The 24,733-nt window shown below is 34.7% G+C and overlaps 1 protein-coding gene across 1 annotated transcript; it reads right to left on the bottom strand.

The window, feature by feature from the left end:
* Positions 1-8,674: 8,674 nt before the first annotated feature.
* LOC107708077 (protein FAM83C-like) lies at positions 8,675-21,222 on the bottom strand. Its single transcript, XM_016512222.1, has 5 exons — positions 21,211-21,222; positions 15,083-15,753; positions 14,170-14,337; positions 13,666-13,790; positions 8,675-9,735 (listed from the first exon to the last, which is right to left on the bottom strand). Exons 2-5 carry the CDS (start codon positions 15,584-15,586, stop codon positions 8,778-8,780), a joined length of 1,755 nt encoding a protein of 584 aa, XP_016367708.1. The 5' UTR covers positions 15,587-15,753; positions 21,211-21,222; the 3' UTR covers positions 8,675-8,777.
* Positions 21,223-24,733: the final 3,511 nt, after the last annotated feature.

The raw sequence follows: 24,733 nt of genomic DNA, 5'->3' as shown, positions 1-24,733 counted from the left end.
GAAGGCAGCACAGGAAATTCTTCCATGTTATAAATATATGATGATATACGTATTATTATGTAATAGTTAACCATTTAAACTGTTTGTCACATTACAACAAAAATTTTAAACAGTAATTTAAATATGATAGTTTTAGGTAAACAGAATCTCTCTCTCCCTACATATGTACAGTATATCATTTCTTTTTATTTTAGGTTGAAATATGACCAAGATACCTTAGTATCTTTACAGATTTTGTGAGATTCACTTCTTTACTTGAACTTAAAAAAATATAACAACAACAACAACAATACTACTACTAATAATAAAATCATTAAAAAAAACGAACATTTGCAATTTATTAGACTAAAGACAATTAAAGGCAGGGTATGTGATTTTTCAAAAACGCTTTAGAAAACTGATTCGGGCCGAATCGCAAAACAAACTTGTAGCCAATCAGCAATAAGGGGCGTGTCTACTCGTGATGTGGAGGAGAGAGCTTTCAGTGCATGGGACGGACATTAGCCGAGCCGAGCGACAGAAAGATAGAGATGGCGGATAAAAAACAAAAGAAGAAAACGTTTTCGGAATGATAAGGCAAGAAGTAGGACCCATGTAAATATCGGATCAGCTTTCCAGAGAACTCAAGGAGCGGAGGCCTGCAATCGGACGCCGAGGTTGCTTTGTTTTATAAAATAATTAATAATCTTATAATGTGATGTAAAAATAAAAGCACTCCTTCCTTTTACCTTTAAACTACTGGCAGCAACATTCAGTCAACATATTGAAAATACCAGTGTCAATCTCTTATTGAGCGTGTCAAATATCTTTGCGTTTGAAACCTTTGTGTTTAGTAAGGAAATCATTCCACCCTAAAATAGAGTAAAAGTATTTGTTGTGACCCATTGAAAAACAATGCTCTGTGTTCCGAGTAAGAAAGGGAGGAGATCTGGCAATGAAAGCAAATAACAAAACACCAACGTGGCTTGGTATGATGCAGCGATGGATTTACGCAACACAACCATAAACCAGTCAGAAGATTGAAACCAGTCCATCTACACTCATAAAATAAAATGCGTCTTTGCTGTATTCATTCAAGTTGCATACGGCTTGTCCTTTAGGACGAATCTTAAAGGTCAAACCAAACTGAAAGGTCAAACCAGTTGGAACACAGTCCTCAAGTCATGGAAAAGTTCATGGATGTTAACAAGAAATTGAAATGGCCTCCATTTACTTTAATAAATGTTCCAGGTGTTGTTGTGAACGATTAATCAGTGCAGATTATTTCAAAAATATTTGTTACAAGATCTTTCGTCAAAGTGCTCTGCTTCTAAAATGATTCTTCTGTCATAACCAAGGCTGTGCTAGTAGAGAAGACAATGTTAACCGATAGTAAAACAGCTACTTAGTCATTATTTTAGACTCCTCACTGTAAAAAATGACCGTGAATTTAATGGTAAAAGACTGTAAAAATGCTACAGTAAAAACCTGTTAAATGGTTAACGGTAAATTCCCCTACTATATACGGTGAAAAACTGACTTTCTCATCACCACCTGCATTTGGTGGTTATCAGTGTATTACAAAGGTACAAAACAGATTTCAGTACTTCAATAGGTTGGTATATTAACATTATATCAGTTAATGAAATTACGGTATTTAACTGTAAATTTAAGTTAAAACCGTAAAACCTAAAACGTTGCTACAATATTGGTTTTGCTTTGTTTCACAGAACTAATCGTTGCCTGGGTTGCGTGCGTATATGTGGGGCGGAGCTATCAAAATAGGGGCAAGACCCTTTTGGGGTAGGGGCGTGTTTGTTTCGGTGATTTCAAATATCAACATTGGCTACCAGAAATCACTTACTCTGCCTTTAAGTAACCAACCAATGTGTGTCAAATATCACTGTGTAATATTTGAATGATACAAAAGCGTTGGAACATGACAGAACATTTATTCTCAGGACAAATGAATCATCTTGGCACATATGAAGCATAAATGATTGAATGCTCTAATGTACTGTGAGATTGTAGTTCTTGCTCTACAGTTTGCTGACAAGAGTGCATTAGCACCAGAGGCTGATTAGCTCTCTCTTAGACAGCAGCCCACTGTTCAAACACTCTTTCAGCCAACAGGCTCAGCCACATACAGCTAAAAACACCTTAAAATGTCATTAACTAGAAGATATCACATCACATTTTTGTATAAGACTGCAAAAAAAATCTTTATCTTAGTTGCATTTCAGAGCACTCAGGCACTTTTTGGAGTGTACAGACTGTAACCAGACATATAGGGAAGTGGATGAGGCCGTCAGAAAAAAAAATTGGCAAGCTCTGACTCACCCTGTCTCCATGGCTTTGATGTTTGTTAAAGAGCTGTTTTTTTACCGTAAATTTTACGGAACTTTTTTTTACAGTGTCGTTAAAAGTAATGCAGACTTTCTAAAAGCTTTCCAACAGTTTACAGTAATTTAAAGCTTGAACATTTCATTAATCTTTGCTTTTTAATGGTTAATGTGCAGAGACTACTAAGCAGAATTGGTTTAACCGATGGTGTAAGTTTGGGGTGAAACTATCTGTTTGTCCAACCATTGAAACAGAGTTTTTGAGCAAAGTTCTATTTTTTTTTTTTTTTTTTTTCAATTGCTACAACACTCTTAAAAATGAAGGTTTCAAAGCTGGTATTCACAGTGATGCCATAAGAAGAACCATTTTGGGTTCCCTGGTGAACCTTTCAGTGAGCAGTTCTAAAAAAAAAATCAGTGTAAAGAACATTTTATTAATCTGAAGAACCCTTTTTCCACTATAAAGAACCTTTTGTGGAGTGGAAAGACACCATGGATGTTAAATGCTCTTTATGGAGCCATAAATGCCAATGTTTTTTTACCGTAAATTTTACGGAACTTTTTTTTACAGTGTCGTTAAAAGTAATGCAGACTTTCTAAAAGCTTTCCAACAGTTTACAGTAATTTAAAGCTTGAACATTTCATTAATCTTTGCTTTTTAATGGTTAATGTGCAGAGACTACTAAGCAGAATTGGTTTAACCGATGGTGTAAGTTTGGGGTGAAACTATCTGTTTGTCCAACCATTGAAACAGAGTTTTTGAGCAAAATTTTTTTTTTTTTTTTTTTTTTTTTTCAATTGCTACAACACTCTTAAAAATGAAGGTTTCAAAGCTGGTATTCACAGTGATGCCATAAGAAGAACCATTTTGGGTTCCCTGGTGAACCTTTCAGTGAGCAGTTCTAAAAAAAAAATCAGTGTAAAGAACATTTTATTAATCTGAAGAACCCTTTTTCCACTATAAAGAACCTTTTGTGGAGTGGAAAGACACCATGGATGTTAAATGCTCTTTATGGAGCCATAAATGCCAATAAAGAACCTTTATTTTTAAGAGTGTAGGGGCCAGGAAATGACACACTTCAGCTTTAATGCTGGTTAACACTAATATAATACAGGTTATGGCAATAATATCAAGTAACAAAAGATTTTTAAAAAGCATTACCACTGGGATGCGTCGAGTTGCTCTCAAGGGTGAACTTGATCTTCGGCCTCCATGTTCTGAAGACCTTTTCAGTTCCAAACAAGTGGAGACTTATATAAACATGGCCTGATTCCTAGGAAAAAATACTCATCCTCCTGCAGACTCACTTTGCAATGGATAAAAATCAGTTGACGTAAATTGCGGTATGCAACACATTTTACTTCCATAACTATAACGTATTTCAGAAACAGGGTATTTAACAGGAAAAAAAAATGTTGGGGTGAATGAAAACACAATTAAACCCATCCATTAAAAATATTATTCATTTTATTGATTGGATCATTATCCAATAGCCTATGTGTGGTCAGCAAAAAAGGAAAATGACTTCAGAGTAAATGATTTTGATTGAAGATTATGGAGATATATTTTTCTTTGGAATAACATGCACCAATGAATCTCTCACAATAAAAAGCAGGAAGATGAATTTGAAAGTAAATAGGCCCAGGTTCCTGGGAGATCATAAGTTCCCTCACATAATAGGCTGTGAAAAGCTTTTCATAATAGGAAAATTTTCACAAGGAAATATACAAAATGCAAACCAACTCAACACAGAATACATAACAGTATGAAGAGCGTTTGGAGATCATATTTATGTGGTTCAAACCGATTTAAATTTCATTTATATCATTCACAACATGGAGCACAGAAGTCCTCTCAGGTAAGTTAGCGGTTAGAGGTTTGCTGTAACGCTACATGAGCACTCTCATCTCCGTCTCTTTGACTTTGAGAATGGTTAATGATGTGAGCCGAAGCTGAAACAAGACCATGAGGGTAAAGTTACTCTCTCCGGCACACTAACAGACAAACAAAGCAGGTCCGCAGTTTGAAGCATGCAAATCCAGTACATCTTGCAAATTCTGTACGAAACAAAGACGTATTTAGACACTGCATACTACAAAAAGACATCAACGGCAGCCTAAAAAAGTATTTAGATAAACCTAATAATACAGTTATGTCCAAATACTTTCTACTAAAAAAAAAAAAGCCTTGCATTTGGAGCCAACAAGCTAAATGAGCCCACAAACCATTCATAGTTTCACCAAAAAAAAAAAGCACTTTGAAAACACACACACTTTTCAAGAACTTCCCGATAAACTTGACATCTTTCAGACAGTTTCTGTAGCAATGAGAACCTGCAATTATCTAAATCCCTCATTCCGGCATGAAATGACTTGTAATTTGGTCTAATGGTTTACAGTGACAGAGGAAGGTGATCTACGGCAGCTGAGAGGTGAGCAGCATTCATATAGCCTGATGGCAGGTGACGATTACATTCACTGCGGTCACAATGAGAACGTGGACTGTAAACGTGAAGCGTTTCTATAGAGGATCATTTGGAAAACTGCACTTCTGTATTCAGTACGTGTTAACCAAGAATGTGGACCTTCTGGTCGGGCAAGAGCTTTCACCTACGCGGTGTTGACAGTGACTGTCCTCAGCTACTTGTCAACTTACACTGTAAAGAAATAATTTTTTTGCTCGCACTTTAGTTTGAGGGCCATTTCTCACTATTAACTAACTATTAACTACTTTTGCCTCAAACTCTTACTTTTATTAATAGTTAGTAAGCTAGTTGTTAAGTTTAGGTATGGGGTAAGACCAAGTAAGATATCTAAAATATGGTCATGCAGAATAAAGCATTAATATGTACTTTAAAAGTACTAATAAACAGCCAGTATGCTAGTAGTATGCATGCTGATAAGCAACTAGTTATTAGTGAGAACTCGTCTCTAAACTAAAGTGTTACCGATTTTTAAAAAAGTTGTAAATAAAACAAAGATTATTGGAGTACACTTTACAAGAAAATAGGAGTTTTAAAATAAATAGCTTTATTATTTAAAAAAATAACAGTTTTTCTATTTTAGTAGAAAATAATACTTTTCTATTTTTTCAGTTTACAAGAAAACATTAAGTACTTAATATAAAATAGTAAATATATTAATTAGTAACGTATACTGTTATACATGTTAAAATACTGTTCATATACTGTTAAAAATGATAGTAAAGCAGCTCTTTTGAAAAAATCAGTTACTTAAGAAATTCAAGTTCTAACAAAAAAAGCAGCAAATCACATTAAATCTACCTATTCTGCGATAAAAAATAATAATAAGGGTGTCAGTTATGATGATAGCATCTAATTTAAAAATAAATTCACACTAAATGCAAGTAATAAAACATTTATAAACACTACTTAACTAAACATCGATTTTGCAACAAAAAGCAGCAGTAAAATTACGTTTGGAAACACTATTTAGTAATGGCATTGAAATTATACTTCACTAAAGAAAAAAGTCCAAACCAAACAATTTACAGAAATGAATCAATCCTCCATTTTTTCCGTCACGTTACTTGCCATGATTGAAAAGTTAGTAACTAATGTTACTATTTTTAATCAGTATCTCCCCCAAAACTGATCTAGCCTATGATTTTCAAAACATTTTACATTTAAAAAATATGTTTGTTACTACGCTTACAAAATCTGGTTTGCAAAACAGAAACAGAAACTTTATTGGTTTATGGTATCTTTGGTAACACTGTTGGAAATGTTATGCAAGTCAGATGTAAAACATGACATGTAAAGATGTGCAATTGTAAAAGTATGTTACACATCAAGAACTCCCAAAACAGTTATGCTAATATTTCACATTTTATAATTTTTGATTTTCATATCTACATACAAAAGCAAACAACAAAGAGCAAGTCACTGGAAGGCAAAAAAGCACTACCAAGACAAAAAGGTGAGCAAAAATAATAAATGTTTAGAATTAATAACTATTGTAGGCACTAACTGGGTTACTAGTAAAGCACTAGTATGTTCAAGACCTTTCAGCAGGTGGATCGGCAGTTATTGGCTTGTGTAACAAAAGTTAGCAATTTACCAAAAAGCTGTAATTATGTTCAAACATAATTAAAGGATATCCTATCTAGCAGATATTTATGTTGATGTGGATATGAAAGATAAAACCTGATCAGCACTTTTACTTTATTGTACCTTTACACCAGATCTCCATTTTCTCAGCAACTGTATGAAGGTGTTTGGTGACCGAAGTCGATTCCGGATCAGTCCTACAAGGAAACTTCAACATCTGAAGAGTGCATCTTCTTTTTAACCTCACCTATTCACAGTATCTTCTACTTTGTCAGATAAAAAAGCGTCTAGATTAAGAATGCAGTAGAGATCATCTATAGATTTGTAGTCAAGTCAAACATGCATATAAAGAGACAACAAATCCATCAAATGCTAATCAGCATTCAATGTAGGCTGTCGTAAACACTTCTACACACAAATTCGCTTCATTAGCACTGGTAAATAACAAAAGATGGAAAAGCTTACCTGTTTAATAAAAATAATAATAATGTATTCCTTGCAATTAGCTTCTATTGCATCACAGTCCATCGTGAGATGAGTTAATACAGTACTTTTTAGTTAAGCAGCTAATTGCAGCGTTACCCAAAGTGCATTTTAGAGTCTCTAAATGCATATCTTCAGTGACACGAGAATCACATTTTAGTACAAACACATGAGAACATTTGGAAGACTACATGTGTAACCTCCTCAATCATGCTATCCAAGGATAATACTCGGTGGCAGACAGAGTGGCTACGCTTAAATCAACACCATCTGCTTTGCCAGCTAAAGTGGCGGATAGAAAAAAAACAACAAAAGTACAAAAATGCCCCATGAAGGAATGGTTTGTATATACACTAGGCTTTACACACTACTAAAAGTACTATGTACTGGTACAAAGTACTAACGCTGCCTTCAAATCATGTAAGAATGATCATATTTACAACATGAGCCACAACAATGTCGTAACCACCAGTGGGGAAACATGGGATTTTCTATAAGCACAGACTTTCTGAATTTAGGGCCATGTAAATAAAAAAATAAAAAAGCATGCAAAAAACATGCAAGTAAACAAACTAAAATGTAATATACTGTATGTATATATATATATATAAAATGTATTTATTTATTATTATTTTTTCCCCTTTATTTTTGTACTTTGTCTTGGTTTTGGAAAATGTTGTTTGGAAAAATGAGAAGCTATGATGATTTTGAAAATATTTTATGTACTAAGTGTTATGTTATGTGACCTGTCCAAACAAATAATAATATAAAAAATGTAAGTTAAAAAATCCAATAAATGTATTTGGTTTATAACACAGCAGACCTGCGAGACCAAACTACCTTTCTCATTTTCTGTGGCAAAAAGAAAATACTGATAATTAACATTAACACAAATTAAATTTCAAATTATATAGAAAAATATTTTATACAGGTAGGTTTATGAAGAAGAAAAAAAAAAATTATATATATATATATAAATATATAATTTAATACATGTTTTAAATGTAAACAAGTAATTAATTTACTCTTCATGCTGTTGCATGAAGTTTGAAAAAACATATTCACTATATCTCGAACACATCATGTCGTAATTATGATTTCCTAAACTTCCTGAAGGCAGCATTAGTACTAAGCATTTCGTTTTCATTAAAAATATAAATGCACAAAAAACCACTCCTCGTCTCTCAATCCTGGTTGATTTTTTCTCTGGTGTATAAAAAGAGCAACAATCTCTCTCCAAGAAAACTATCGTCTCTTTGCACAGTCACAATAACGGCGATGTACAAGAGTCGACCAGAGTTATGTACTAAGTGTTATGTTATGTGACCTGTCCAAACAAATAATAATATAAAAAATGTAAGTTAAAAAATCCAATAAATGTATTTGGTTTATAACACAGCAGACCTGCGAGACCAAACTACCTTTCTCATTTTCTGTGGCAAAAAGAAAATACTGATAATTAACATTAACACAAATTAAATTTCAAATTATATAGAAAAATATTTTATACAGGTAGGTTTATGAAGAAGAAAAAAAAAAATTATATATATATATATAAATATATAATTTAATACATGTTTTAAATGTAAACAAGTAATTAATTTACTCTTCATGCTGTTGCATGAAGTTTGAAAAAACATATTCACTATATCTCGAACACATCATGTCGTAATTATGATTTCCTAAACTTCCTGAAGGCAGCATTAGTACTAAGCATTTCGTTTTCATTAAAAATATAAATGCACAAAAAACCACTCCTCGTCTCTCAATCCTGGTTGATTTTTTCTCTGGTGTATAAAAAGAGCAACAATCTCTCTCGAAGAAAACTATCGTCTCTTTGCACAGTCACAATAACGGCGATGTACAAGAGTCGACCAGAGAGAATGCTCAGTCCGGCCCAGCATTACTGAGGTATGTTGTTCTTTAGCTCAAAGCGACTGTATACCTGTTTGGATTGATTTAACTTGTTGTACTGGTTGACAAGGTCCAATTTGCTGTGACCCAGCGTCATGCGTTTCTCATCCCGCCGATGTATCCCCTTCTCCGGGCCCATCCTGTCCGATAGCATGGGTCCTGGTGGAGCAGGACCTTGCTTACTCTCTGGTTCGCTCTGAGAAAGATCTGGCCCACCAAACGGAGAGGAATGAGTAGGCATCTTCTGGAAGAAGTGTGAGTCCTTTTCCTTTGAGCTGAACAAATCAGTGAACTTACTGATGAAAGGCGTGGGAAGTCGATATTTGGAGGTGACCTTGTCGGTTGGAGTTTGTTGAGTTGGTGATGGAGGTTTTGGAGAACTGTAGAGACCTAAAGCCTGGATTTTGGATGTCTGTCCGGGAATGTTTGAGCGTAGGTAATCTGTCGTTCCTATTTTGGACCATTCCACACCAGAGGTTTGACCTAAGGAAGTGCGCTCGACCGCCTGACTTTGGAGGGTCCCATTCGGAGAACCTCTTACAATGTGGGGTCCTGAAGGCTTTTGAAGCACTGGACTCGTGACTCCCTTCCTGTCAGGAGGCTTTTGCGAGTTTTCCGGGTTCTTCTTGTCAGGTGTGACTTTAATAGATTTCATGCCTGGAGGAGCTGCTTTGATGCTGGAAACGCTGCTACTGGATTGGCTACTGGAGTGCTCCGAATACACTCGCTCCCTGCTGCCGTAGTCTGCAAGAATATCCAGGCCCAAGTTTGGTACTGGCATGTGGTAAGAGTAACCAGGCAGCCCGTCTTCATCTGGATTGTGGAAACGGTCTATTATTTGGGAATCTGCATACATGCAGCGGAATTCACGATCAAAGCAGTCCGTAACGCGGCCGGAGAAGTGCATTAGCATGTTGCTGTGAACCATGCCTGAAAGCCATGTAAAACTAGAGGAAAGAAGAGAGAGAGAAATTTTTTTAAAGCATAACCTCAAACATTCATGAAACATGAGCAGAATGAGTTTTTGTAAAATTGTTTATAAAACCATTCTTGCATAAATTGTTGCACTGATGCACAGAAATTTGTTCTTCTCGTGTTTCATAAATGAGGTTCAAAGATTCTGTCCAGCCAGTTTTATGGATAGTTCAGGTGACTTATGCTAACAAGTGTTTAACTATGTTCAAGCTAACCATCTGTTTATGGCATTACTCAAATGTCTTGCATAAAACTGAAGTAAAAGAGCATGTGATAAGCTTTACATTAGATCATCACAGTCTTTTCCGGTTTGTAGGTTAACCCTATAAAGTCTACTGTAACATATTTGATAGATGAACTTCTAAGGCCTGTAAATGAACAACATGATCAAAACTTTGCTGATAAACCTGTTGTACACAATCTACTACATGCCTTCTCTCGTCTGATTGATACTTCATACTTTTTTAAGTAAAAGACCCTTTAGTATAATTCTAAAAAAGTCTACCTTAAGGTTGTGGTCTTTTTCCTGTGAAATCTAATGATTTTAATCAAGTAAACATAAATAAATGTTATACTGTTTGGTTTACTTGATAATCCATACATAATTTTTAGAAAAATCATGCTAAATCGTGAGTATCGATTATGATGCATCAGGCCCGTTGAAGAAAGTTTATTTGTTCATCTCTCTCAATCATTGTATTGCATTGCATGAAATGTTTTGAAACTACAGAACATTAAATATCACCTTACTAAGACTATTTATATGCATTTTATGAATATCTGCTATACTGTTATAAAGGTCTCATTGATTTGCATTACAAGCTATCAGAATTTTATCTTACTTTTTTGTCATATAAATATCAGTAACTGCATAAAATTGCATATTTTTGCCGAGTTTGGGCCTGTGTTTTTTCCTCTTCAAGTATGTGCTCCATATCCTTCTAAAAGCCTGATGTATCAAATATGATACTCAACAAAAAACACATATGCAAACTTTTTCACCAGATTTTTAAAATTTTATCTAAAAGTTCAACAAACTGTTCGATTAAAAAAAAACAAAAAAAAAACTATGCATCAGTCTCAGTTAATTATTTCCTTTCCGGTGACAAAGATCTAAAAAGTCTAAATTGTTAGTATTATGTTTTTGCAATCAATTTCCCTTTGAACTGTATGGACTTCTAGTCAAACAAAACTCCCTGTTGTCTCTTATATATGGGCAAAGCCTTCAACACATGAGTGTGGCCTCACCCACTATCCACACACCTGTGTGCTAACATGCATGAATTTATCCACGGGCTGCTATCAGTCGCACTAACCCTGAAAAAACAAGACAACTCCTTCACAAACTAATTCCTAATCATCATAACTGAGGAGCAGATTAGCCAAGCCTTCAGACATGCAAGACTGAGATCGCTTGGTGGGTCTAAACAGGCATAACTGTTAAAAATCAACATGCTGTCTGTATAATTCATCAGTTTAACTAAACCCCCCCCAACCAAATTAGCCGCTGAGGCTTGAAAGCTGACAGCCACGATGGCACTGCGGCTAATGCTAATGCTCAGGCAATACTGTGCCTGAGAAACGCAGAATCATCATGTTTTCACTGCTAAGCTGCTCAAGTCTACCGATGTCTGCTGGAGCGCATGAGGTGCGCATGTCCTGTCATCTTCCTGCCACAACACTGTCATGCGCTAAAATGATTTACATAATACAGAGTGATATGACTGACATGAGATAAGCCTGGACTGATGGGTATAACTGAATTCCTCCTGTGAACAATGTGAGCTGCTTCTAGTGTAGTTGGCTTTGAAAAATCTTGCTGCGACATGCTACACAAACATACTATTTAGCGGTTACAGCATGTCTGACAGTGTTTTGATATTACTAACTAAAACTTTTAAACAACAGTGTTGTTTATTGAAATAAACGTACATATAAATATTAGATAAACTTAAAGTAAACAGAAATTGGAAATGTTGTTTTAGAAAATAACCAAAACACATATAACATTGAAGCACTTCAAGTATGTGCTCCATATCCTTCTAAAAGCCTGATGTATCAAATATGATACTCAACAAAAAACACATATGCAAACTTTTTCACCAGATTTTTAAAATTTTATCTAAAAGTTCAACAAACTGTTCGATTAAAAAAAAACAAAAAAAAAACTATGCATCAGTCTCAGTTAATTATTTCCTTTCCGGTGACAAAGATCTAAAAAGTCTAAATTGTTAGTATTATGTTTTTGCAATCAATTTCCCTTTGAACTGTATGGACTTCTAGTCAAACAAAACTCCCTGTTGTCTCTTATATATGGGCAAAGCCTTCAACACATGAGTGTGGCCTCACCCACTATCCACACACCTGTGTGCTAACATGCATGAATTTATCCACGGGCTGCTATCAGTCGCACTAACCCTGAAAAAACAAGACAACTCCTTCACAAACTAATTCCTAATCATCATAACTGAGGAGCAGATTAGCCAAGCCTTCAGACATGCAAGACTGAGATCGCTTGGTGGGTCTAAACAGGCATAACTTAAAAATCAACATGCTGTCTGTATAATTCATCAGTTTAACTAAACCCCCCCCAACCAAATTAGCCGCTGAGGCTTGAAAGCTGACAGCCACGATGGCACTGCGGCTAATGCTAATGCTCAGGCAATACTGTGCCTGAGAAACGCAGAATCATCATGTTTTCACTGCTAAGCTGCTCAAGTCTACCGATGTCTGCTGGAGCGCATGAGGTGCGCATGTCCTGTCATCTTCCTGCCACAACACTGTCATGCGCTAAAATGATTTACATAATACAGAGTGATATGACTGACATGAGATAAGCCTGGACTGATGGGTATAACTGAATTCCTCCTGTGAACAATGTGAGCTGCTTCTAGTGTAGTTGGCTTTGAAAAATCTTGCTGCGACATGCTACACAAACATACTATTTAGCAGTTACAGCATGTCTGACAGTGTTTTGATATTACTAACTAAAACTATTAAAAACAGTGTTGCTTATTGAAATAAAGCTGAACTTACATATAAATATTAGATAAACTTAAAGTAAACAGAAATTGGAAATGTTGTCTTAGAAAATAACCAAAACACATATAACATTGAAGCACTCAATGTAAAAAAAAAAAAAAAAAAATTCAATTTTTTTTTTTTACATGTGTTTTTCTTCAGGTTTAACGGAAATGTCAGTGAAATGACTGGATAACCTCCAGGCAGATTTTTTTTTTAAACAGTGTAGAATTACTTAAACTGGAAAATGGAAATAAATAAACCATTAAAACGGAACTTAATCTAAAACTGAAATTAAAATAAATGAAACCTAAATATATATATAAAAAAACGAACTAATAAAAAAGCACACCCAAATGAATAATACTTTTTCTTCAGGTTTAACGGAAATGTCAGTGAAATGACTGGATAACCTCCAGGCAGATTTTTTTTTTAAACAGTGTAGAATTACTTAAACTGGAAAATGGAAATAAATAAACCATTAAAACGGAACTTAATCTAAAACTGAAATTAAAATAAATGAAACCTAAATATATATATAAAAAAACGAACTAATAAAAAAGCACACCCAAATGAATAATACAAATAAATTAATTAAAATGAAAACTGAAAATATTTAAAAAAAACTATAATAGCATATAAATAATTAAATAAAATATATATATTTTTAAAAATAATTTTAACACTGTGGCATAACTTGGCCATCATTTAAACAAAATGATTCTTGAAGCACCATCATTTAAAGGATCTCATTAAATTACTAAGACTTACAGTTGTAAACATAACTCCAGTAATTATGCTGTTTTGGTAAAAAATTATGATTACATAACAGGAATTTTTTCACTAAATTACACAATGCATCAACAACATGATTAACATACCTATATGATCCAGCTATGACTTCCTCGCAGTCAATGATCATGAATTTCTCTTGAACCTGACCTGTGAATTTCTTTCCACTTTTGGTGCAATATGTGTCTCCACACACACTTCTTACCCGCATATTCTGAAACAAATAAATGTTCAATAATCACTTGATAAAAAAAAATGTTAATACAAATTTTGAATACAATTAGAATCTGAATTCTGGTACACCAATATTAATAAGAGTAACAGAATAAAAAGTTGTTTTGTTTGGACAAAAATGCTTTTGAAATGTATGCTCATTCAACTTGACATTTCCTTTTGATCTGAATGACCTAATAGACTTATTTAAGGAAACTTACATAAGACTTATGTTTTGCTGTTGACTGACAGATGTATTCATATCTAAAACTGAGAACACCCTTCTTATTGAACACTTTCTTAAAACGTATTATGTGCAAGGATAAGAACTCATGAGCTGGATCACACCACTTCTAAGAGAGCGTCAGCGTCTGACTTACACTTAAGTGTGAATTCTGGATGTCCTGTTCTGAGCACATGTTCAAAAAATAGCTGAGATTCTTCTCATCCAGTAGAATATAAACTGGAACCCGGCGCTTGTTGGAGGCCTCCATTAGGTCACAGAACAAGTCGACGTCTGTAAAAATATCCATGACTATAGCGATAACCTGTGGCATAAAGAAAAATTGTTAGGGCATGCATTGAAATAAACCACAATCTTTAAACACACATCACTAATTACTTTATTGCTTCCAGGTGACTATTTCGCGATAATAACCAAGCAATTTAGTTGCTCATAATGTCTAACGTAACAATTGTTATGCAATTTCAAATTCTTCAATAGTTATCTCACCTAAATTAGTGACTGTGAAACATTTGGACATTTAAATCACACTTATAAAATGTCTGAACGTAAAAAATAAAAAATAAAAAAATCAAACTAAGTGAGTTTTTCTGAGAATAAACGTCACTTTTACAAGGCATTTTTGGCAACTTCTTAACTGCTTATTTTTAGTGGATTTATGGAGTGCATTTGAACAGCATTGTTTTAAAACAAACTTTATTTTGTGAAATGTTTGTTTGGAGAGTCTGCTTGTGCTTATTGTTTTGATATTTATATTTCAAAAACATTTACACAGGTTTATGTGTGACAAAATTACTTTTTGGAGGTCTGATTATTTGTTAAGCACACTCTGCGATGCATAAAAGTTATAGTTGAACAAAAGCACTGAAGCTGTCCAAATGAACCGGTATAAATGGTGTTAAAAAGGATCTTGTTTACGTGTGACGTCACACGTCACATACAAAGCTGCCACAGAAATGCAAAGTTCAAGGAAAGCATATTTGTAAACTACAAGGAAACAGCGTTTGCCAAATATTTTGCACATATGAGTGGGTTTCTGTTGTTCTTACCTTCTTGGCTTTACTAATAAGAGATCGAATGAGATCTTTGAGGTTTTTCGACTTGTCTCTCTGGAAGTGTATCTGCGCCTCTGTGGGTCCAAATCGGTTGGAAACCTCTGGCCAGCCCAGCTCCAACATTGGTGGCTCCTCGTCGGACATCATGGGGAAATAAGTCCCTGAAGTAAGCTCGGACACCGTGTCCCCTTCCTCCATGTCCACTCCATTAGTGCCGCTATCCGCGCCGCCAACTTTGGCCACATTCTCGGTGATATAGCGTATTTCCAGCGGGGACAGAAAGTTCACTTCTCTTTCGTCTTGCAAGACTTTTTTGTACTCCTTCTCGCCGTGCTCCAGGAGCGCGTCGGTGGCGAGCCGAGCGGTTTCATTGTGGCTGAGCTCGAGCGTTGATCCTTGTCTCCAGGGGTTCTTCACCTCCTCCAGCCTGTTGGCGAGCTTTCCGAGCATTTTACGCGCAGGGTTCGGGGTCGGACGCAAAACCTCTGAACTGATCATTTCCACGACTGATGTTTGTCCAAGTAATCTGAGTTTTACAAAAGCTCAAGCAAACATTCGGTTATTAAAGCTGGTGTATTTCAAAGCTGACCTTGTTTTGTGTCATGGTAGTTGGAGTGCGTTATTCCCAGAGGCCTCTCCGAGTATTGTTGTGAGCTGCTGGGAAACTCAACGCTGCGCTCCACCTGCGCGCTCACCTGCCCTGTTCATCCAGCTGCTCCACCTCCTCTGACGTCATGTGGAAAGAAACCTATGGCAAGCCGTGTTAACATACATTTGATGGGAAAACGCGAAAAAAAAAAAATATATATATAATATTCATTATTAATGTTTATCTATTTATGAAATATATAATACATGAACACTAATATTAACATCATCATTATTATTAATAAAAATACGAATTATTATACATATTATTATAGCTAAATAAAATAAAAGATAAAACATATGAACACTGCACAAAACAAGGAAATTAATAAATATAATCAATAAGGTTTATTTATTAAATATTCAAACCAATGAAAAAACATTGTCATTATTATTATCAACAACAACAATTATTATTATTATAAATAAAATAAAAGGTCATTCGAAAGTAAAACAGTACACAACTAGAATATACTTAAATAATATTATTGTTTATTTGCATAATTAGTAAAAAATGAACATTACAAATAATAACTATTATGCGTATTATCATAAATAACAATAAAAGCCAAAACAAAGGAAAACATGAAATGAAAAATGAAATAAATATTATTAATAATGTTTTTTTATTTGTCAAATACACAAATGAAACAAAACGAAAACAGCACGAAACATAATAGAATTAAATGAATATATATTAGTAATGTTACAAACAAAAAAACATAAATAACAACAAATATTATTATTATCATTCTTATATTAAATAATGATCATTCAAAAATAAAATACACGCATATGAAGATAAATATACAAATATCAGAAGCCTGTCTCAGTGTTAGGATTAAACAAGGTAAAAAGGATACTTGTTAATAAATGTTAATATGGCTTGCCACACAAAACCAAGCAGAGGAAGCAATGCTTCAAACAATTGTCTCAACAGATAAACACTCAATTTGGCACCCATCACAATGTGGGATGGATAAAGATATTAAGACACAAAGATAGATTAAAATTACAGTAGATTTTATTTTTGTAGCTAGTAAATCAATAACTCGGCCAAAATCAAGAAGAAGTATCTTGTAAAAACACAAGTTTTACAAAATTTTGATTTGAATCTAATATTTCAGTAATAATACTTTCGACTGCTTGATGAGTAACTGACGTTTGGGTCATTTGGTTATAGTTCTTTAATTTGGACAACAGTAACTGGTGTTTAGGACAAAAACAACATCATGTGATCTCCAGACATGGCGGTTCTGCTTTTGTGAAGTATGTCTGCCTTATTTGTATGGTAAATACAGAGGATGTCACTTGTATGATTCATTTACATGAGCGATGTGTGGAGATGATCACGGAGCAAAAAACGACACAGTAAGCAGACATACTCGAAGGGCAGGTTTTTGCAGGATCCTAGCTGTGCCAATTTTAGAGCAAACACTCAACAAACATCATACAGAAACAGAACTGTGTTGTATTATACTTCTCAGCTCTCTTCTAAATGACACCATTGTTGTTTTTTCGTCTCTATTGTCCAGCAGTGAGATATTTTCGGGTCTTCCTGTCTTTCTAAGGTATAGCAGCCCCCCTGAGGCTCGGCTGGCTGTGTGAGTCATAACTTTTCCATGACATACAGTAAAAGGGAAACAGATGCAAGCCAACAACCAAACAGCATTTTCTTTGTTCAAAGTACTGAATGGATATTTTAAAACTCTCAGCTGAAGCTGCTAAAGTTGCAGAAAACATCCACACAAACGTACAGCTTTTGCACAGCTTTATGGACTAAAATGCGTCACAGATTCCTGATGTAGACAGCTGTGGACTAAATGCATATGACACATAAAACATCTCCTGATTAATCTGCAGTTGACCTGTTGTACGAAGAAATGATTTTTGACTGCTACTGTCATCATCCAGCCGTCTCATACAGCACATCGTGGACACACTGCATGGCACAATCTTATGCTTGTCACGAGTCACGTGGAGCTCTGAATAATGGTTTTACTGTACTGGTGACAGTACACTGGACTATCTGTCCATAATTTGATGATGAAGGGCAAAATTTGAATTTTTGTTCATGAATAAAACAAGAGAAGCGTTCAGGCAGGGAAATATTGCCCTTTTGTGAGTTAAACAATTGGAGACCACTAGTGAGCTTTTCAAATGTAATACAAAATCAAAATATATATTATCAAAATAACAATTTGAGGGAAAAGTTCAAGAATGAGAATTTTGAGAATTTGTTCAGTATTTAAGTTTAGGGTTGTTGTTTTTCTCTCTCTCACATTTATTCAGCAGGGAAGCATTAAACTGACCCAAAGTGACAGACATTGAAAATATTACAAAATATTTAGATTTCAAATAAACGCTGTTCTTTTGAACTTTATATTCTTTAAAGAATTCTGAAAATAATGTATAACAGTGTCCTCAAAAATATTAAGCAGCACAACCATTTTCAACATTGATAATAAGAAGAAATGTGTGTTGAGCAGCAAATCAGCATATTAGAATGATTTCTGAAGGATCATGTGACACTGAAGACTGGAGTAATGATGCTGAAAATTCAGCTTTGCATAACAGGAATAAATTACATTTCATAATGTATTTAAATAGCTAACTGTTATTTTAAATTGTAATAATATTTTACAATATTTCTGTTTTTACTGTATTTTTGATCAAATAAATGCAGCATTGGTGAGCATAAGAGACTTCTTTCAGAAAATTCAAATCTTACCAACCCCATATATACAGTATATATCCTTTGTTTATAATATTGTTTTTCATCATGTAATTGTAAATGGTTGAAATCCACTGATTGCAATTGCAAAAACCCTTCTTAGTTTGGCCTGCAGGCCCAGGAACCAGATCCTGTTCGGTTTGTGGTCTTTCTATGGAACAAATCTGTAAAACTCAACTGCCAACCAGGTAAGTTACTCAGAAAGTCAACAGCATACCATCATATGACAGCAAATCCCACTGGTTAAACAGTGATATCATTATTGGCATGACTACTTCGTGGTAGCGCTAATCAGTATTAATTTATTTATAGCTGCATCTGGGTAAACCAAGGTTAACAACCATCATTTACTACACTTTTATCACTTCATCAAGAAATGCATGCATTATATGTTAATAAGAGCAGCAATAACCGCATCACCTCTTGAGAACCGACAAAGCCGGTTTGTCCAGATACTCATGCCTATTTCACATTATAAAGCTTCCAACTGTGTCAACAGGAAAACTGATACATAACCAGAGAGTTTTCATTACATTCCACAGAAGTCTGCAGTCAACTATATTGGCTTAAACGTACAATTTGATCATCAAGCATTACTATTACAGCTCATTTTTAGGGTTAGGTTTGTTTTAAACCCTAGCAACCACCCAGAACATCTTAGCAACCACATAGCAACACCCTAACAACCACCCAGAACATCGTTACTGTAGCTACATTGTGGTGGACTGTACAGTTAAGTGAGTAGAATTCACCATCTTAAATATATAACTGTTGTAATTACAGTGTAATTATCTATAAACACCGGTGCATCCGAAATCGCACGCTGTCTGAATATGCAGTTTGAATTTGAACGTACTTCGTGACTGTTAAAAAAACTATATTGTATATAGTATGAAAATGGATTATATGAATGAAATTCAGACAGACTACACCTGCCATGTTGTTTCTGATTCTCAGTCGTTTAGTATGTGATGCTACGTTTTTCCTCTGTGACTATTACAAAGTCGGTAAGTGTATCATGCCCAGTGTTCAGATTTTAAAAGTCGTGTAGTGTATTCTTTTATTCACCCTTTTCACAGAATTTTGTACGCGCTCACCAAATTTGAGAAAGGATTCGAAGCCATTTGTCATATTAGAAGTCAATCTGAATCAGAATGATTTTGAAACAGATATTTTAAAGTAAAAAAAAAGTTATATAGTCATCTTAATTAGCCTAATGGTGAAGACAGTGGAACAATTTTAAATAAAAATAAGAAAATAAATAAATTAGTTATTGAAAAATAATTTTTCATCTTACTTGGTTCACCTTCTATATATATTTACATTATAAACATAATTTTTTTAAACAAATATTGGTTAGGCCTATATAACACATTTACACTACCGGTCAAAAGTTTGGGATCATAAATTGTTAAAAAGCGATAGCAAAGATTTATGTTGTTAGAAAATATTTATATTTTGAATAAATGCTGTTCTTTTTAACTTTTTATTCATCAAAGAATCCTGAAAAAAAGTATTGTTTTCCCAAAAAAAAATATTTGGCAGCACAACTGTTGCCAACATTGATAATTCTAATAATAAATCAGCATATTAGAATGATTTCTGAAGGATCATGTGACACTTTATACTGGAGTAATGGCTGATGGAAATTCAGCTTTGCATCAAAGAAATAAATTATATTTTAAAGGATATTAAAATAGAAACCATTATTTTATATTGTAATAACATTTTGCAAGATTACTGTTTTTTTCTGTATTTTTGATTAAATAAATGCAGCCTTAGTGAGCATAAGAGACTTCTTTAAAAAACATTATTGAACTTATTGATCCCAAACTTTTGACCGGTAGTGTGTATTCAATCTGCTGGTGATGTAAAAAAGGTAAAGTTAGTGGTTACAATTGTCATGTTGATGTTGAAATCTCAACGGTGAGGTTGTAATGTCAAAGGCAGTAAAGCACCTTTAGCAAGAGCTATTACTAAGCGCTACTTGTTTCAGCAGGCCTCAGAATACAGGTCTGAGAGGAGACGCACCTGCCCATTACGCTTCCTCTGACAACCAAGTTCAAGATTATTTACATCTAATACTGTTCTAAAGTTTGGGGTTGATAAGATATTTTTGTTTTGTTTTGTTTTTGAAAGAAGTCTCCAATGATCACCAAGGTTCCATTTATTTGATCAAAACACAGCAAAAATATTTTTACAATTTAAAATAGCTGTTTTCTATTTTAATATATTTTAAAATGTCATTTATTTCTGTGACGTCACAGCTGAATTTTCAGCATTATTACTCCAGTCTTCAGAAATCATCCAAATACACTGATATGAAACTTTTGAAAACAGCTGTGCTGCTTAATATTTTTGATTGTTTATATGTATATATATATATACATACATTTTCTTCAGGATTCCTTGATGAACATAATTTATTTGACATCTTCTAGTCAACTTAATCTTTGCTAAAAAACCCCCCACCCAATTCTCAATATTTATTTTAAGCTAAACTAAACTAAAAATTCCTCATGACAGTTTATAATTCTGCTGCTCGATTGTAACTCATGTTAACAATTAGTAAGTTGCTCATGTCTACCACTTACCATAAGCACCACTGAGACAAGCAGTTTTTGCCCTGTGAGACCTTTGTTTCAGAGATGCAACCATTCATTACTTCGAGGGCTGTGAGTGATCCACCATAAAGCAGATTCAAAGGTCCTTCATGAGTGCAGCCGGGAAAGGTCATCACAGGAAGAGCGTCACTGAAGTGCGTCTTCCTGCGACTGTTCAGTGTGAGCGCGTTATCTCAGCAGACAACCTTCAAAGACACCCCAGCCAAAAACAGAAGTCTTGCTCAACCACAGAAATAACCTCCACTATCAGGTGAACAAAAGAAAATAAAAATACAGGCAGACTGTTGAAAGAGGGACACAACTGTAAGATACTACAGTATCGCTTTTTCTTCCGCCCTTTGAAAATCACCACACAAAAAAAGCATTTGGAAACTACTTAAAAAGCCACACTTAAAAAAAGTGTAAATGACATTGCATTAGATACAAAATATCAAATCAAGTGGCATTTAAAAACACAGAAAAAATTAGAAAAAACATTGCATTGACATTGCATTAGATACAAAATATCAAATCCAGTGGCATTTAAAAACACAGAAAAAATTAGAAAAAACACATTCAACCAATGTTTTGTTGGGATTTTTGGGTCATAAAATTATAGATATAATGTTCAAAATTAAAATGAAAAGCAATTATATTCATAAACATAAAACCTGTAAGATTAGATTTCTTTAAAACTATTTTAACTTAATATTTTGCTACAAAAAGATGTAGGGGCTTGACAAATCTGTGATGAAACAAACCCGAATTGCTATTTTAATCAGCGAATCATTTATTAACATCCGGCACGCTCAGCTATCAAGCTACAGGCGCAATAAAAGGTGACAATAAAGCAGCAATAAAACGTTTCGTAACCCTAATCCGCTACTTGTTACAGGAAAAGCTATATGCTATTATGAAAATAGCTGATGTTATCTACCACAATAATTTTTGTCATTTTTAAACAACGCTTACAAATACTTTGAAGCCATAGTACTGCATTCTGACATTATAGCAGCACTATTATAGACATTTTGATTTCTGATTCTCTTTAAACACATCACTAGAAAACTTTCATGCAACCACACGTGAGCAACAAACACCTAAATATTGTAAAATGACGGTCTCAAATGCCAGATTTTGCTGCAACGTGACTCTAACATGACTCGAGATCAAATCTTTGCTAATAATCTTGTAAGACAGCACTGTTCACTTTGAAGATAGATGTCGGCGAGGGAGGAGTTCATTATAAAACATCATTTGAAACAACACAACATTTTGTTTGAATTCAAATCATCAGCAGCCAATTAGATTGCATCTCTAATGTAGGCCACAAAACTCATTTTAGATGGGTGTAACCGGTCGTTTTTGCTTGAGAAGCTTCATTCTCTTCCCACAGTGAGATGGCATTTGGTGAATACACCTACAGCAAATCATTCATGTAAAAACAGGAACATTTGCATGCAGCGTCTTGCTGAACTACCTTTGTGCAGTTTCTCACCCTAAGCCTTTCTGACCTGGAGTCTCGGCTCTGTAAAATACAGGAGGAAAGCGGGAACATGCCTAGCGACTGCTCAGTGGATGAACAGGAAATGTTAATGACCTCATTGTTCATGTTGGCACTGCTGACTACTGTGAAAGCAAAGTGTGACTTTTTGTTCTGGCTCATCAACAAATCACCACAATTTAAAACAGGAAGCACAACAGTTCAGTTTTACTCTATTGTTTTAAAATTGATTTAAAGTCTCTTATGCTCACCAGTGCTGCATTTATTTGATCAAAAATGCAGTAAAACATACCATTTTAAATAGCTGTTTTATTTGAATATACTTGAAAATTTGCATCAATTTGCATCTTGTGATGCAAAGCTGAATTTTCAGCATCAGTACTCAAGTCTTCAGTGTCACATGATCCATCAGAAATCATTCTAATATGCTGATTTGCTGCTCAAGAAATATTTAATATTATAATCAATTCTGAAAACAGTTTTTGCTGCTTAATATTTTGTGGAAACTGTGGTGCTTGTTTTCAGGATTTTTGAAATAATAGAAAGTTCAAAAGAATTTAACATTTGAAATAGGAATCTTGAGAATTTAAAATTTGTCTTTAATGTCACTTTTGATCAATTTAATTTGTCCTTGTTGAATTAAAGTATTCCTTTAAAAAAAAAAAATTCTTATTTTGAACGGTAGTATTAGGTGAAATGATAAAAAACTAAGGTATACTTCATATACAATGTAGTCTTACAGAAATTATATAAATGTGTAAGCATCGTAACAAACACCACTAATGATACCAAGAAAACCCGATCTTAAGGCCTTCCAGGCAACAAGAAGGGCAATTTTTGTCATGTGCTAAGAAGAAAGAGAAATACCTAACGGGAGGTGTTTGAAATCATTTTAAACTACTTCCTTAAACAAAACTAAAGGCTGTGCGTGAAGTTAATTAGGGAATTCTGCAAGATGCTGAAACTCAGGGAAGTTATAAAATAATTCAGTACACAGCAACTGGATGTTGAGTGATTCAGAGAAGGCTTGCCAGGGAATGAGAGCGCCGAGAACAATCCTGTTAAACTGCATGTACTCTATCTCACCTGTCTTTGTCTGTCATAAGCTCTAGATCACACAACAGCTGTGTGTTTATCCAGGTCAGTTATGAGAAAACAAAGAAGCCACAAGGTAGTCAGCAAGGCTACGGATCTAAGAACTGATCCCAATTAACAAATTAGAGCTAATCAATAACAACACTAAAGCTGGCCTCAGCTCAGCACACAAAAGACTCTGAGCAGCCCTCAGGGCGACAGAAGAGCGACAGCAGCATCATGTGAGCAGGAAGACGAGGTTAGAGAGGTTGAACCACATCCTTATGTGTGTTTATCACCCTCCACTGACTCATCTGTTCAAGCACCGTCCCTACAAAAGCCCCAATGTCAGCACAGAAACCTAAATCTGAACACCATCTACCACTCAAACAAAACAAACAAACAAACAAAAGTTACAGAGACAAACGTATAAACTTGAAGCTAGAAAAGTTTATCCAGACAAACTGAGCTTAAAACACCTGGAATGTAGAATATTCTACAAGTTTCACGGACAGACAGACAGACAGGCAGACAGATACACAGACAGACAGACAGATACACAGACAGACAGACATATAGATAGATACACAGACAGACAGACAGCCAGATACACAGACAGATAGACAGACAGACACAGACAGACAGACAGATAGATAGATAGACAGACAGACAGATAGATACACAGACAGATAGACAGACAGACAGATAGACAGACAGACAGATAGACAGACAGACAGATAGACAGACAGACAGATAGACAGACAGACAGATAGACAGACAGACAGATAGACAGACAGACAGATAGACAGACAGACAGATAGACAGACAGACAGATAGACAGACAGACAGATAGACAGACAGACAGATAGACAGACAGACAGATAGACAGACAGACAGATAGACAGACAGACAGATAGACAGACAGACAGATAGACAGACAGACAGATAGACAGACAGACAGATAGACAGACAGACAGATAGACAGACAGACAGATAGACAGACAGACAGATAGACAGACAGACAGACAGACAGATAGATAGATAGACAGACAGACAGATAGATACACAGACAGATAGACAGA

Source organism: Sinocyclocheilus rhinocerous, unplaced genomic scaffold, assembly GCF_001515625.1.
Source record: "Sinocyclocheilus rhinocerous isolate Xijiao unplaced genomic scaffold, SAMN03320098_v1.1 scaffold113, whole genome shotgun sequence".
Lineage (NCBI taxonomy): Eukaryota > Metazoa > Chordata > Actinopteri > Cypriniformes > Cyprinidae > Sinocyclocheilus > Sinocyclocheilus rhinocerous.
Note: the sequence above shows the minus strand (reverse complement) of the source record. Positions and strands in the feature narration are given on the sequence as shown.